General features: G+C 37.6%; 1 protein-coding gene across 2 annotated transcripts in view; it reads right to left on the bottom strand.

Moving 5' to 3' along the window:
* PAN2 (poly(A) specific ribonuclease subunit PAN2) overlaps positions 1-17,434 on the bottom strand; it is a 178,720-nt gene that overhangs the window by 127,170 nt on the left and 34,116 nt on the right. For both annotated transcript variants that reach the window (XM_033939582.1, XM_033939581.1), the window contains exons 3-6: positions 7,575-7,870; positions 2,900-3,069; positions 1,287-1,407; positions 257-334 (exon numbers count right to left, since the gene is read on the bottom strand). In XM_033939582.1, coding sequence (XP_033795473.1) covers positions 257-334; positions 1,287-1,407; positions 2,900-3,069; positions 7,575-7,844 — 639 coding nt within the window. In that variant the 5' untranslated portion in view covers positions 7,845-7,870. The remainder of the gene's footprint in view (positions 1-256; positions 335-1,286; positions 1,408-2,899; positions 3,070-7,574; positions 7,871-17,434) is intronic.

Genomic DNA, 17,434 nt, shown 5'->3' with positions numbered 1-17,434 from the left:
TTGCTTCTTGTGAACTATTCATCCTTTCAAGTATTCAAAAGGTTCTATTATATTGTGCCCTCCCCACCCCTCAACTCTCAAGTATACAAGTTTAACCCTCTAAGTCTGGTCTCATCTCACTGAACTTCTACCGTAGACTCTGCTCCAGCTTAGCTGCCCTTATGTGGGTCATCTCTACTCTCTTATAGCCTTCAAGTCTTTCCTCCATGGCCATACATACAAATGGTGATCTAAATTTACTGCAAGCAAATGTTACCTTTCCTGACGTATGTCCGCAGAAGAAAAATCGGTTGGACTGCCGTATGATGGTGATTCCAGGGACCTCAACAGTAAGCTGGAAGACAAAAGATAGGATGGTTAGAACTAAGACATATACACTCCCTCCTCCATATTCGCAGGGATTAGAGGCAAAGTTGGCCAGTAAATAAGAAAAATTTGCAAATAACTTTAGGGCCGATTCTGACCCACCCCTGCCTCCCGGACCTCTCCACAATTTATTTTTTAAAGCCTGGTGGTCTAGTGGTAAAGTAGGGCAGAAGCAATCTTCCTACACTCATGTCCTGTGCAGAACCACAAACAAAAAACATCTGCCTTGAACTCACGCTGTAATCTCACAAGACCACGGAACTCAAGGCAGTCATTTTTGTCTGTGGTTCTACACGGGGCAGGAGCATAGGAAGATCACTCCTGTCCCACTTCACCACTAGACCACCAGGCTTTAAAAGTAGGTTGCGGAGGGGTCAGGGAGGGAGGCGGGGTTGGCTCAGTTGGCCCTAAGTAAGTTGTGGAGGCTTTAAAAAGTAAGTTGTGGCAAGGTCCGAGAGGGGGATAAAAACCGTGACTAATCGAAGTCATAATTGCCAAACCCGCAAATATGGAGGGGGAGTGTAGTGACATTTATGAGAAAAGATTAACAGCAATTCTTACAGTAACAAAGAACCTGAGGGTGTTTATTCAAATTGGCTGGATGCTCTCACCCACTTCCAAATATCAATAGAAAACCCACAGGTCACCTATCAGAAGCAGTGTATTATTTTTAAACAAATACTTGCTATGCAACTACGCATGGCACTTCTTTTTAGCTTATAGCTATTATTTACTTGTTCTGCCCAACCTGAAACAGCATATTATATTAAAAGGTGAGTAGAAGGGATGTTCCCGCTATGGCTGCAGAAGAGACAGTGCAAATCCTAAAGAAGGTAGAGGAAAGTCCATGGGTGTGGTAGCCGAAAGGCTGTAGCCATATCAAAGGAATATGGGTGCCATTCCCTCTTGCCCATCCTTACCTTCCGTGTTTCCTGGACTGTGTTTAAGTCAATCTCGCTGACATGATTCTGCAGCCCCCCTATTAGCACGGTGCTGCTGTCCACCAGCAGCAAGCTGTGCATGTCGGTGTTTTCATCCATGCTGAGGGCCAAAGGAAGCAGGTTACAACTTTGCTCAGAGAGCCCTGTCCTTGGCACAGCTTCAGAAGGAACCACAACATACTGCCAGATAACTCAACAAGTTAATGTGTAATAGTTCATTGAAGTACCGTATTTTCACCCATATACTGCGCACCCGTGTAAAACGCGCACACGGGTATATCGCGCGGGGAACACAAATTTATGTAAAAAAATTTTAATATAGCACTCACACGCGTATACCGCGCATGCTAAAACCTCCTCCCGCCTACTCCGAACCGGCATCCTCCCCCCGCTCGCTTACCCGAGAGAGCATTTTTTTTTTCATTCGAATCCGGCATTCCCCCTGCGAACCGGCATCCTCCCCCCGCTCGCGTCACCCCCCCTCCCCCGCGATCCTACATCCCCCCCAGCACCGCAAAACATCTCTTACTCGATTGGGCACCGGCACCAGCACCAATGCACAGGATGTGCCAGTGCCCGAAAATCCTCCCTCGTTGGGTTGGGTTGGGTGATGCGGTGCAAGAGAGATCCTCCTTCTTCCTGCGCCGGGCTGGACTAGGCTTTGAGCATGCTCAAAGCCTAGTCCAACCCGGCGCAGGAAGAAGGAGGATCTCTCTCGCATCGCACTGCACCGCCCAGCCCAGCCCAGCCCAACCCAACGAGGGAGGATCTTCGGGCACTGGCACTGGCACATCCTGTGCATTGGTGCTGGTGCCGGTGCCCAATCGGGTAAGAGATGTTTTGCGATGCTGAGGGGGATGTAGGATCGCGGGGGTGACGCGAGCGGGGGGGAGGATGCCGGTTCGCAGGGGGGATGCCGGATCGGATTGAAAAAAAAAAGTTGTAAAACGCGCTCACACATATAACGCGCACGGTTATGCACAGTTTGTAAAAATCGTGTATAACACGCGCGTTATATGCGTGAAAATACGGTAAACATTTCTCCAGGTAAGTCTCTCTCTCTATTATATCTATATCTATCTATCTATCGGATATACACACAAACATTTGTACATTTAAAACATATCACTATTACACAATTCCCAATCTCTGCAAAATAGTACATTTACATTCTGTAAATTTTCTTCTCTATCAGAGATTATTCCATGTGCAAGTTGCAAATATTCTTTCCGCCTCGTCCACTTCTATAATAATAATAATAAAATAATAAATGTATTCTTGTATACCGCCCAACCACAAAGTTCCAGGCAGTTAACACAAAGAAGAACTGTACAATCAGTGAGAGATACATCAAATTAATAAAATTGCCTACTCTATGTACTTAAAATAAAGCAAAGCACAAAAATATTTTCCAAGTATTCACTGAAAAATTACAAGCAGATGCCTTCTCTAATTTGCTGCTTCTCTTAAACTTTGACCCAAGATTCCTTCGTCAACACCACTGGTCTGTCATACAAAACCTGGTGGGGGTGGGGGGGTTCCCCACCTCCCTCCAGCTGTCTAATTGGCACAAACAAGATGGGTGAACTCACAGAAAGTCAAACATGATCAAGCCCCCTCGAGTAAGGCACTTCAGGTTGTTTTTGGTGAGGAAGAGCACCCCATTGTCTAGGCTCTGGATCTGCCGGATGTCATCACTACCATGCACCTGGAAGGAGGAATAGCGTTCCAGTGTGGGGCCGAAGAATGAGGTTGCATGACCCTAGAAGGTAACAACAAATACCCTCTCTCAGACTTAGAAAGAGACAATCCCCTGTCGGTGTAAAATGACTGGGCCATGGACATTAGTCACTGAATGCCATGTCATGACAGAAGAGGCACTGTGATAATAAGGTTAATTTTTTTTTACCATCAGTTAACCAGATTCAGTGTACCTTGCCTGACAAATCATAAGCCTAGGGTTTCCATTACTGTGTACCAATGAGGATAACTCTTGTTAACTAAAGCCAAATTATTTTCAACACAATCTAGTCAGCTAAGCCAGGACTTTGCTGGATTAAAAAGTTTTGAAAACCAGAAGGACTAATCAACTAATCAGCCTGCTAATATTCAATACACAGCTAAATTTAGCGTTTCAGATCAAATGGGCCTAGGGTGAGTTAAGGGGCCAGTGCCAATTTATAGTACAAGCAGATTAGCTTGGCCAGCCAAATTGGGCACTGCAAAAACAAGACCTAAATCTAGACAAAATTCCTTCCCAAATGTAATTTAAAAAAAAGATTTTGGCAGCCTTTTTGCCTTCCCCTGTTCTCCCTCCAAGACCATAAAAATAAAAATAGCCACCCTTTATCCTGGTATGCCCACTTAAATAAAAACAACCCTATTCTGCTGGCTCTTCCTTTCCACTTCCAAAAAGATGTTTAAAAATAAATCTTCATCTATCCCGCTCCTTTTAGGTCTACTCTCAGTCAAAAATAAGGAGAAGCCCTTGCCTGGTCACTGCTGTATAAAAAAGGATAAAAGATGGTGATTCTGTCTTCCGGCTGTCCAAAAACTGGTGAGGGAGAGAGGCATGGAACTGCAGGGATAATTGTTTCTATTTCTACTGATGACACACTAGGAAGGGAGTTGAAGGGTCCTGTGGAATTTTTTTTTTTTTTTTAATATTTATACAGTCTTGTCAGAGACTGAAGGTAGACTTTTGCTACTCAAAAAAAAGTGAAAATACAGGTAGGACCAAAGAATAATTACACTTCCCCCTCCCCATTCGCGGTTCCTGCACTCGCGGTTTTATATAATTGCGATTTTTTTCTGGGGAGGGGAAAATTAAAAAAAAGTGTCTTAATGTAAAAAAAATCCATCTTTTTTTCCTCCCTGCCGCCTTCCCGGCCTTACCTGGTGGTCTAGAGGGCTTTCGGGGCAAGAGCGATCTTTCTACGCTCCTGCCCCGTGCAGATCGCCATCAGGAAATGGCTGCTGGGAGTTCCTGTAATCTCTCGAGACTACATCAGGAACTCACTACAACCATTTCCTGATGGCGATCTGCACGGGGCAGGAGCGTAGGAAGATCGCTCCTGCCCTGAAAGCCCTCTAGACCACCAGGTAAGGCCGGGAAGCCAGCAGGGAGGTGGGGGTGGGTCAGAGCCGGATAATTGAGGTTTTTCGGCATTCACGGTCCGGCTCTGCCCGTATCCCCCGCAAATGACGAGGGAGAAGTGTAGCTCTTACCCGCTAATATTCTTTCCACCAGACCAGTCCAGAACCTGTGGGTTGTAACTATCAAAGCAGCAGATGGAGAGCAAAGCATTTTGAGCCCTGCTCTATGAGGGCATCCTGCAGACTTAACTTATCAGTATTTTGATACGAAAACAAAGGTAACCATGTTCCACTTTTTATTCCAAATGTCTTCTTGCTCCTTTTTTTATAACCTCCAGTATTCATTGTGTGTAGTTTTTTTGTTAGTTTTGAAAACAAAAACAGCAAGAAAGAAGCAAATGTACATAATATTGCAAAAGGCATGGAGGGGAAACTGGACTAGTCTGGTGGGGCTCAAGAAAAGAAAATTAGCAAGTAAGAACAAATTTCCCCCTTCTCACCAGACCATCCAGAACCTGTACGATGTAGCATGGATGAATTCTGCAACCCCTGCCCTAAGCACATGGGCTACAAAAGCTGAATCAGCCTTTGCAGTCACATCAAAATTATGAAGTAAAGACCAGGTTGCACTCTGAAAAGAGGCCACAATGCCCCTTTGTAAGGGAGGAGGGACGGGAAGGAGAGGAAATGCCAGACTGTGGAAAGGAGAGGAGAAAGATGTCTCGCGAGAACTGACGGCAGCCATTCAGGGAGCAGCGTGAGACCAGACAGGAGAGCAAAAAGCTCACACTTGCTTTGTGCGTCACTCTGCCGCAAGAGACGAGGAGGCAGCCATCCAGCGAGGGAGGGGCAGGAGCAGGAGCGTGGAAAGCTCCTGCCAATACAGCGCTGGACCACCAGAATTTAAAAAGGTACTGGGTGGGGCCTACCTACCACTAGACCTGCCCTGTACCCTGTCCTGGTCTACCACTAGATCAGTGGTTCCCAACCCTGTCCTGGAGGACCATTAGGCCAATCGGGTTTTCAGGCTAGCCCTAATGAATATGCATGAGAGAGATTTGCATATAATGGAAGTGAGAGGCATGCAAATCTGAGCCATGCATATTCATTAGGGCTAGCCTGAAAACCCGACTGGCCTGGTGGTCCTCCAGGACAGGGTTGGGAACCACTGCACTAGACTACCAGAGGGGGGACAGGGTACACCATTTGGTCCAGAATTTTTTTTTCTTGGTTTTTCCTCCTCTACAAGTAGGTGCATCTTATGGTCAGGTGCATCTTATAGAGTGAAAAATACGGTACCTATTCCATATTTACTGAAAAATAAAAGAAAAACAGGGTTGCAAGCTTGATAGGTATTGCTCTTTCTACCCACAGGTTGAAAAAGCTCTTCTAGGTAAATGGCTTAAAAAAAATCATACCCCCAATGCTGGTGCTACTCCCATTAGAGCTTCTGCATCCATGCAGACTGATTGCATGATACAAGGTGAGGGTCTGATTTCATGTACAAATTGTATTCATGTTGAATCCCTCATGAAGAAGTACAAAAACTAAGAGACGAGGTGGCAAGAGTAAGGGACATCTGTAAAAATCAGAAATCTACCCCATATGTATTTTGATGCATCAGAAATCTCCAGCAAATAGGTTGGAGACATTTGGCTAAGAGAGAACAGCTTGACACAAATCACCAGACCCTGCACAGTGAACCTCAGTACTCCATCTTCTGAAGAACTGATTTGCAGCCCCACAATCACCACTCTGTGTTCCTTCCCCTATTCTCCCACAATACTAAGCAGCTCCCCTCTCTATCCTTATTCTTGCCCTACTCGGCATCTCTTTGCTGTCCTCCTACCCCTCTGCCATGTGTTTAGCATCACCCCTCTGTGTCCCTATATCCTTCAGGTGTTCAACAACTCTCTATATCCCTATCTGCTTCCCCATTTCCAGCTTCTCTCCTCATTCTTTCCGTCCTTCTGCTTGCCCCACCCCACCTGCCTGGGCCAGCATCTCTCTATCTTCCCTCCTATCTCTCCTCCCCAGAGCCAAAATCTCAACCTCTCTCCTATTCCACCTCTCCCATAGTGGATCTAGCATTTTTCCCTTTTTCTCTTCCCCCATACAATCTCAATATCTCTTCCTCTCCTCTAGCAGTCCTAGCATCTCTTCATCTCTCACCCAATCACCCCTGCACTCCTTTAAACTTGCTTTTGCAGCCAGCAGAGCTAAATACATGCCACCTCCAATCAGCCCAGAGTCTTCTATCTGCTATGTCTCACCCTGTCAGAAACAGGAATTTGCATCAGAAGTGGCAGGATGCATCAGAGTGAAGGCCTCAAGGCACCTAGAGCTGGTGTATGTTTAGCGCTGCCAGCTGCAAAAGCAACTTTAAAGGGCCAATGTGACGGGGGGGGGGGGGTGGAACAGGAGGGAAGAAAGAAAAATGGATATATGCTGAAACTTAATGGAGAGTACATTTCAAAAACAGGACTGTATTAAGTCATCAAACTAGGCCTCCTGAACTTTTCAGATCCTAAGCACATGCCTAGTTTGACTATACCTTAATCTAGCCCTACAGACAAATACAGCTAAAGTATTCATGCTACCTGTAGCAGTGACAGTACGCAGTAAATTTGCCCTATTCCATGCTACACATTTAGCTTATGAATTAGTAATCATTGTCATTCCAGTATTTATGCTCAAATCGTGTTGCACTAGTTCACAAAGTAACTGCTTATGACATTTTAATAAAAGGGTACCAAAAACTCAGCAGGGAGATATTTATCTCATGCTCCAAGCCAAGACATTTGGAAATCTTCATTAAGAAGAGCTGCACAGCTTTGTAGTCTGTAAGCATCTCAGTGTTCCCAGATCAAGGGAAGAACACTGGAAATATCCCAATAGCTTAAAGGGCTAAGAGACAGGAGAGAACCAGAAGATTTAGCTGATTCTGTGCACACAAACTAAACCCAGCTAAAGACTGTACAAAGTACATGGGTAACTAAAGATCATGAAAAATATGCATCAGAGAACTCCAAATTACAAAGAAGTCACCGACTGTGTAAGTGAAGTGATTGAGATTCTAGCCACACAATTCTGCAGGTGAGCTGCCTTTGGGTTCTCATCCTGCATATATCAATAACCTCAAAACATTCCAGACAACCAGTCAATGCTTACGCCATGGTTTCCAATCCAGAGCATTTCTTCATGCAAGTCAAAATGGGAAGCAGAAACAGGGACGCCGACCTCCGACACGGCTGTGTGTAGCTCAGAGTACATGCCTTCCATGATATGCACAGATTCAGACACAGAGAGTGCTTCCAGGGGCAGGCCATCTGCATCCAGGTCCACATTCTGCAGAAGACTGGGGTTCAGGCTGGGGTCAAGGCTGGCATGCAGGGTGGGTGTGTAATCGGCCAAGGCAGGGTCAATGCCTTCGAAATTCATGACTGGAAATAGCTGTCTGCCTTCCACTGGATGGAAAAGAGAAAAGTAACTAAAAAGCTTAAGAGTTTCATTATCAACATTTAACAGCAGGTATATGGGGTAAACATCCAAAGAACTGCAAATACATATCTGCAACAATTGAATAAGTCCTTAATTTTTTTAAATTTTCTCTCTCATGAAATGTCAAAATCTTTCATTATAAAAGTCAAATTTCAGGATCTAATAATAAATTATTATTTTTTTTTTTTTCCATTATTTTTTATTTTCTAATTTTTCATAAAGTGTACATAATAATAAATTACAATTGATAAATGCATATTATCACTTTTATATCTAATACATTATATATCTGAATTTGATTTTCCCCCTCACCCTCCCCCCTCCCTTTCATTACTTTAATATAATATTTTAATTTTCAAATTTTTATAAAAAGTATACAACATATTAGAATACAATTGATAAATATTTAATAACTTTTTTATATCTAATACAATATAATCTAAACAAATTTTGTCCCATTTCCCTCCCCCCACCCTTTTATTACCTTTTATTCATACGTTACATTTTATATAATATATTATAACATACTATGTATAAATTAATTTTTCTTACCCCCCCTTTATGTGTGTCATAAAAAAGATCCTTAAAAGAAGAAAAGAAGAAGAAAACATCATATTATTTATTCATTACAGTATTTTGTCAATGGCCCCCATATTTTTATAAATTTAGTATATGTCCCCTTTTGTATTGCTATTGTTCTTTCCATTTTAAAAATATGACATATTGTATTCCACCAAAATGTGTAATTTAGGTTGTTGTAATTTTTCCAATTGTTAGTTATATGTTGAATGGCAACCCCTGTCATAATTAATAAAAGCTTATTATTTTCTGGTGAAATTTGACTTTTTATTCTCATCATTGTTCCAAATAAAATTGTATCATATGATATTGCAATATGATTTTCCATTAATTTATTAATTTGTGGCCAAATTGAATTCCAAAAAATTTTAATATAAGGACAATGATATAATAAATGATCTAATGTCCCTGGTTCTAGATTACAGTGCCAGCATCTATTAGACTTAGAACTGTCTAATTTTTGCAAACGAGTAGGGGTCCAAAAAGCTCTATGTAATAAAAAGAACCATGTTTGTCTCATAGATGCTGACACTGTACATCCCATTCTCCAAGACCAAATTAGTGGCCATTGAGATGCATTAATTTGATGTCCAATCTCAATGCTCCAAATGTCTCTTAGACCATTTTTTGGTTTTTTATTTAAATATCCAGATATTAATTTATACCACAATGCGGCTTGATGTCCTAGGAAGTCTGCTTTAAAGCATAAGAACTTTAAACTATATTGATTGTTTAATGATTTCCATTCAGGGAACCCAACCTGAATGGCCTGCTTCAATTGCAACCATTTAAAACTTTGTGTTTTATTAAGACCAAATCTATGTTGCAATTGTGGAAAATCCAGCAGTTTACCTTCTGAAATAATATCATCTAGAGATCTAATGCCTGCATTAATCCAGTTCTTCCAAAGGATTTGAGCTCCGCCAATTTTGATCTTGGAGTTTATCCATATGGATTGATTAGTTGATTTGTATATTGGGATGGGTGTTAATTTATCAATAAATCTCAATGTTTTCCAAGTATCCATTATTATTTTATTTTCTTTGTATCTTTTAGGTATATTAATACTTGGTAAATGAACTAAATTTAGGGGAAACATAAGGCCCCATTCCAAATATAACCAATCTGGTGCATTATCAATAAGTTCTGGGAGGATCCAATACATACCCTGACGTAGAATATAGGCTTGATGGTACCTATAGAAATTTGGAAAATTTACCCCTCCCTCCTTAATTGATTTTTGTAAGGTTACTAAAGCTATTCTAGGTGTCTTACCAAGCCAAAGAAATTTTGTTAAAATTCTATTAAGCTTTTTATAAAAGGACCCCTGAAAATAAATAGGTATCATACTCATTTGGTAGCAAACTACAGGCAACATCATCATTTTAATAGTTTGAATTCTTCCCCACCAAGAAATATGTAATGGGTTCCATTGCTCACATAACTCCGTAACTTTTTTTAATACATATTTTTCATTTTCTTTTACAGTATCTTCAATTGTTTTTTTTAACTTGAATGCCTAGATATTTAAATCCTTCTTCTTTCCATATGAATGGAAAAGTATCAAATAATCCTTTTACACAGTGAACATTCAAGGGTATAATTTCAGATTTATTCCAATTAATTTTATAACCTGAAAATTTGCCAAACTTATCAATTAATTCCAATAAAGAAGATAAGGTAGACTCTGGATTTCTCAAATAAAGCAAAATATCATCCGCATAAGCCGAAATTTTATATTCCATATCTGAATATGGAATACCTTGTATCTCCCTCGTTTGCTGTATTGCTAACAATAAGGGTTCTAATACAACATCAAATAACAAAGGAGATAAAGGACAGCCTTGTCTAACTCCCCTCTGTAATTGAAAACCATCAGATATCTTATTATTAATATTTAATCTTGCAATCGGGAAGCTATACAATGTTTTTACCATTTGTATAAATCCAGAACCTATACCAAACCATTCTAAAGCCTGATACATAAAATTCCATTCTACCCTATCAAATGCTTTCTCAGCATCTAATGAAACTGTAAAAGCCGGTTCATCCATTTTTTTTGATAAGTTTAGCATGTGAAATAATAGTCTAGAGTTATTGGAGGAATGTCTTTTAGCAACGAAACCCGTTTGATGCATATCTATAATATGTGGGAGAGCTTTGGCTAATCTCAAAGCCAAAATTTTCGCCAAAAGTTTATTATCAACATTTATCAAAGATATAGGCCTGTAGTTTGAAACCAAAGTAGGATCTTTATTTGGCTTAGGCAAAACAATTATTATTGATTCAGCCATAGTACCTTTTATATTACCTTTTATAAGTTGTGTCTGATATAATTTTAATAAATGTGGGGAAAGGATATTTTGAAATGTTTTATAAAATTCTACTGTGTAACCATCACCACCTGGAGCGGATCCAACTCTAAGAGATCTCAATGCTGTTTCTAATTCTTTTAATGATATAGGTTCTTCTAAACTTCGTTTTATATGATCAGGAATTTTAGGTCCATTAATTAAATCTAAAAATTTTTTTCCATCTTTTTGTTTCTCCAAATAAGGTTCGGAAGAATACAGATCCTTATAAAAATTTAAAAATTGTTTTAATATTATATTTGTTTGATTTGTTATTATACCATTATCATCTTTTATTCCATTAATATTAGTTCTCCTTTTTTTTGCCTTAAGATAATTTGCCAATAATTTTCCCGCCTTATTAGAATTTCCATAATACACTGTTTGCTTGGAAAACAAATCTTTTCTTATCATTTTTGAAGTTAATTCATTATATTTACCTTTTGTTTTCAAAAGAGCTTGTAAAACTTCATATTCCCATTTACTTATCAATTTAGCTTCTAATATTTTTATTTCTTTTTCTAATTCTATATATTGTTTTTTGATCTGTTTCCTAATAAAAGCTGAATATGATATAATATTACCCCTCATAGTTGCTTTAAATGCATCCCATACATTCTCTATAGATGTATCTTCCACTAAATTTGTTTGAAAAAATTCATTAATTTGTGTTTTAAAATTTTCCAAAAATTTGTCATCCACAAGCAATGCATTATCAAATCTCCAAAGAGGTCTATTATTTTCTAATTGATCTAATTGTAATTCTATCCATATTCCCGCATGATCCGAAATGATAATAGGATCAATGGAGGCTTTAATCACCTGTTGCACTTTATTTGTTGAAACAAAAATATAATCTATTCTTGAAAATGATTTATGAACCTGTGAACAAAATGAATATTCCTGATCATTAAAATGAAGAATACGCCATATATCCTTCAAATCACATGATCGAACTAAATTATCTAGACCTAAAGATTTAATATTTTTACCTGGTTTTTTATCCAATAATGGATCCATTACAGCATTAAAATCTCCAGCCACCACTAAATTAGAGGCAGCCAGTGGTAATAACATATTTTGTAGCTTTTTGAAAAATTCTGATTGATTCGAATTAGGGGCATATATATTAAATAACGTCAGGGTATCATTTCCCATACCTATATCGATATGTATCCATCTTCCATGTGGATCTGAACTTTTTACCTTTATATTGGCCATACATTTTTTATTTATAAGAATTGCAACCCCTGCTTTTTTACCCACTGCTGGAGCAAAAAACATTCCTTTATCCATCCACCTGATAATTTCTGTGATTCCTTCATATTAAGATGGGTCTCTTGCAGACAGTAAATATCCGCATTTTGCTTTTTTAAAAATGTTAATATTTTTTTCCTTTTAATTACATGATTTAGGCCATTGACATTAATAGAATATATTTTAAAAGACATTATACATTTTAATACTTTTCATTATCTTATTCTTCCTCTCCTCTTTCATATTTAATATCCAAAAAATTTTCTTCATGACACACATATTTAACCCTAATGTATCTCCCTTAATTATTCTAGTAAATATTCTCCTTGTCCCTCCCTTTCCCACCCAGTACATTGGCTGCTTAAGGATACACATTGGAACTGTAATCCAAACATTCTCCCCATTCCAGGCAATCAATATTCAATATTTAAACAAATTTCCCTTCTATCTATCTATATTGATCTATTTTCCATAACATTTCATTAATGTATCATTATCCATTTAACAATATGTTAATTTGTATTTCCTTAGTATTATGATTTCAACATATAATTATTTTAAACATATATGTAGTGTATTATTTAATAATTTTCCTATATTTTGTTCTTTCTTTCTTATAATTTTTATTGTCTTTTCTTTATATTGTTTTCCTCCTTTTCTTCAGATATTTCGATATGTCATATTTTCTAATTTTTCATAGAGTCTTCAAAACCATCTTAATGTTCTATGTTAAAATATCATAGGTTCTGGTTTAGAGAGAAAATCTTTTAGTTTTTCGGGATCCTCAAAATATAAGGATTTGTCTCCAGATGATACTCTCATTTTCGCAGGGTAGTATAGACCATATTTAAATCCTTTTTCTTTTAGTAGAGGTCTCATGTCTAGTAGTCTCTTTCTTTTATTTGCTGTGTTTTTGGCAAAGTCTGGTAAAAACCATAATCTTGATCCTTTATAATTTAGGTTTTTATCTTTTTTTGCAGCATTTAGTATTTCTAGTGCTTGTTGGTATCTCAGCATTTTGAAAATTATTGGTCTTGGTCTGTCTTTGTTTTCTAAATTTTTAATTGGGATTCTATGCGCCCTTTCTATTTCAATTGGTTGTTTCAAGTCTAACTGTAGTATTTTTGGAATTAAATTTTCAAGGAAAAGGATAGTATTTTTTCCCTCTAAATTTTCTTGTATTCCAAAAAGTTTGATGTTTTTCCTTCTTCCTCTATTCTCGTAGTCCTCCAGTTGATCTTTTAATTTATTTAATTCCAGGCTGTCGTTTTTACATCTTTTTGATTCACATTCTATAGCTTCCATTTTTGATTCTAGTTCAGTTGTTCTTTTGTTGTTAACTTCCATTTGTCTATGAATATTTAAAATTTCTTCTTTCATTTCCGACATATTAGTTATAGTTTCCTTAAGCATTTGTTTGATTTGTCTTAGTTCTTCCATAACTTCTGTTTTGCTTAATATGTCTGATTCTTCGATAGGAAGTGGTATTTTGCTTGGTGTTATTTGGTCTTGTTTCTGTCTTTTTGCAGATGTACCAGCCTCATTTTTGTTTTGTCTGGTACTTGCCATGTTGTTGTTTTCTTTTTCTTGGTTATTCTTCTTTCTTAAATTTAATCTCTTAGGTTTAGGTTTGGTGTTCTTAAGTTTTTAATTCCTTTTCTTCTAGGATTTGGTTCTATCTTTTGAAGTAGAATTTTTTTTTTTTTTTGGTTCTTCTCCCTTAAGCCCCTTCACTGTCTCAATGAAGGAGGGGAACACTCAGTCTGATAATCTTTCCTTCTCTTAGATCTCTCTCAGACTAGTTAGGTCTTTCATAGATTTAATTCATTATATCCGGAAGTCACTCTCCCTTAATGACACACCGCTTCAGCGCTGATCAAATAAAATATTTTTGGTAGTCCTTTCTTCTAGCTCTCCTCTCACGAGCCCAATCGCAGCCCCGACTGAGGAGAGCAACACCTCTTCCAATTATTTTCTTATTTTGGCAATTTTGAAGCAACTGTAATCTATTTATTCACAGCGTCTCTCAATTGCCTCGATGTCTTGCTGCTTCAGTTTTAAAAAGTTCCGTTAATCCTTTCCTCTGTCTCTTCTCTCATAAGCCCAATCGCAGCTTTGTCAGAGGAAAGTAATATTCAATTCAGTACTTCTTTATTTTAGTAAGCTGATATTTATTTGTTTATTTATTTATTTGTTTACATCACTTCGGCACTTAATTACTGAGAGAAAATGCCGGTATTCTTCTTCCTCAGTTACTCAATCTCCCTTCCAGCAACGTCAAAGGAGGATAATTTTCAATTCTATATTTTCTTTTCTGCCTTCAGACTTTTACTTTCTTTTTTTTTTTTTATATCACAAAAAGAAGCCAGTGATTAATTGATCTCCTTAACCCCAGGCTCCGACTCAGCGCCGGCAAGAGAAGGCTATAACAAACCGTCACAGTTCCATAAATCAACTGTCAGCAGCCTCACTAACGAGATCAGTCTCTCTCTAATTTTTTCTCTTCAATGTTAGTCAGTTTAAACCTTCAGCACATAGAAATAACAACGCTCTTGATATTTCTAGCTTCTCTTTTCCCAGTACCTTACCTAGATCTGGCAAGGCAGGCTGGTGTCATTCACGCTGTGAGCTTTTTTTTTTTTTTCTTTTTTTAAAAAAAATGCCTCGTCGCTACAGCAACTGTCATCCTTCTGTCATTAAAAAACCGGCAAAAGAGAATCAGACCTTTTCTCTTAACTTTCTCACCCAGACTTCACCCGACTCTCAGCAGTACCTCTTTTTTCACTCTTTAATGATCTTCAAGTTCATTTAAAACTATATAACCCTCACGAATCTCAGGAATTTAACTGACAACAGGCTTCACATTATAATCGTTCTTTCTTTTACTTTTTTTTTGTCAGTTTAAATTTTTAACAGCCCTTCTCAATAACGTGCTGATTCAACTTTCTCTATTCAATTGTTTGTCTTCACAAAAAGAAACCGGCAAAGGATAAAACTAATCTCCTCCGTTCTCCACCCCTATGGCTCCAAATCAGCGCCGGTAGGAGAAATCAAACCGCCACTTAAATCAACTGATAGCAGCCTCACAATAAGATCGGCTTTTTTTTTTTTTTTTTTACTGTTAGTCAGTTTTCAGCACGAAGGAATAACAACTCTTATTTATGCATGGCAGGCATAATATTAGGCTGGTGTTATTCACCTTAAGTTTTTTTTTTTTTTTTTATTCCTCGTCGCTCCAGCAAACCTCCTCCTCAATCTCCTGCTGTTTCAGTAAAAAGAAATTCGCCGATTCTTTGCCCTCAGGGTCTCTGTTCAGCGCGGTCTGCTTCAAACCGCCACAGCTCTATCCCTCTCCAATTTCTCTCACTGTCAGTCTCTCCTTCTCAATGCCCAATCTTTAAATTTTCCTTCGTTGGTCAATTCAAATCTCTATCAGTCTTCACTCACTGTATCGCCGTTTCAGCACAGATAAAAGCCGGTAAAAGATTCAGTTACCTTCCCCTCAGCTTTTCTCGATGTCAGTGACTTGATGTCGGCACTCCGACCCTTCAGCTATTATTCTCACAGATTTCAAGTTCAGGTTTAAGAGGGTAACATCAACATTATTAATAATTATTTTTTGATGAAATCTTCAAGAAGGGAATAATATTTTTTATCTTCCGTTGCCTAGATGAAGAGGAGCTTTGCGATTACACGTCCATTTGTGTTCGCGTTAAGCCACGCCCCCCCAATAATAAATTATTATTAATATTAACACGACTTTGGTCTTGGAGGTTAAAATGTACGGTGTCAGCATCTATGAGACAAACTTGATTTTTTCTTTTACATAGAGCTTTTTGGACCCCTGTTCGTTTACAAACGATAGATAGTTCTAAGTCTTTTTTTTTATTTTTTATTTTTTTAATATTTTTTATTCTTTTTTTAAATTCTTACATCAAGTGAAATACATGTAATACATTCAATTATGAAAAAACACTTGAAATTATTATTAAATGTTCTTACAATGTGAATTAAATAAACCCTTTATCAGAATTTTATATCATATTAATATTACAATAGTTTTCCCTCCCTACCCCTTCTATATGTTCTATACATGTGTTATTATATCTGATCAGTAGAATAATTTGTCAATGGTCCCCATATTTTATTAAATTTTTTAATATAACCTTGTTGTAATGCCAATACTTTTTCCATTTTATATATATGACAAATTGAATTCCACCAAAAAGTGTAATTCAATTTAGTGTAATCCTTCCAGTTCTGAGTAATTTGCTGTATGGCGACCCCTGTTAAAATTAATAAAAGTTTATTATTGCTAGCTGAAATCGGACTTTGTGTTCTCATTGCTGTTCCAAATAATATTGTATCATATGATAGTCCAACATGATTTTCTAATAAATTATTAATTTGGGGCCAAATTAATTTCCAAAAGGAATTAATGCAGGGACAAAAGAATAGTAAATGGTCCAATGTCCCCACTTCTATCCTACAATGCCAGCATCTATTAGATCTATTACTATCTAATTTTTGTAATCTCGTAGGGGTCCATAAAACTCTATGTAATATAAACAACCATGTTTGACTCATAGATGCTGATCTTGTAGTATGTATTCTCCAGGACCAAAATTTTTGCCATTGAGATGGAGAAATTATCTGTCCTATCTCAATACTCCAAATATCCCTAAGTCCTGATCTCTTTTTTTTGTTTAAAAATTCGTTTATATTCTTATACCATTTTGCGGCTTGGTGTCCTTGAAAATCCGCTTGAAAACAAAGGATTGGTAAACTATATTGAGTGTTTAGATTCTTCCATTCAGGGAACCCTTCCTGAATGGCCTGCTTCAATTGCATCCATTTAAAATATTGTGTTTTATCTAATCCAAATTTTTGTTGCAATTGTGAAAAACTAAGCAGTGATCCATTTATTATTATATCTTTTAAAGTACGTATACCTACTTTTATCCATTGTTTCCATACTATTTTAAATCCACCAATTTTGATCCTGGAGTTTACCCAAATAGATTGATTTAAAGATTTAGTCAATGGATCTTTTGATAAATTGCTTATAAATCTTAATGTTTTCCATGTATCTGTTAGAATTCTATGATCTTTATATCTCTTAGGTATTGTTATACTAATGAAATGTTCTGGATGTAAAGGGAACATGAGGCGCCATTCTAAATATAATCAGTCGGGTACATTTTCCATGAGATCTGGGAGGATCCAATACATTCCTTGTCTTAAAATATAGGCTTGATGGTACCTATAGAAATTTGGAAAATTTACCCCTCCTACCTTAATTGTTTTTTGTAATGATGCTAAAGCGATTCTTGGTCTTTTCCC

This window comes from Geotrypetes seraphini, chromosome 3, assembly GCF_902459505.1.
Source record: "Geotrypetes seraphini chromosome 3, aGeoSer1.1, whole genome shotgun sequence".
Classification (NCBI taxonomy): domain Eukaryota; kingdom Metazoa; phylum Chordata; class Amphibia; order Gymnophiona; family Dermophiidae; genus Geotrypetes; species Geotrypetes seraphini.
Note: the sequence above shows the minus strand (reverse complement) of the source record. Positions and strands in the feature narration are given on the sequence as shown.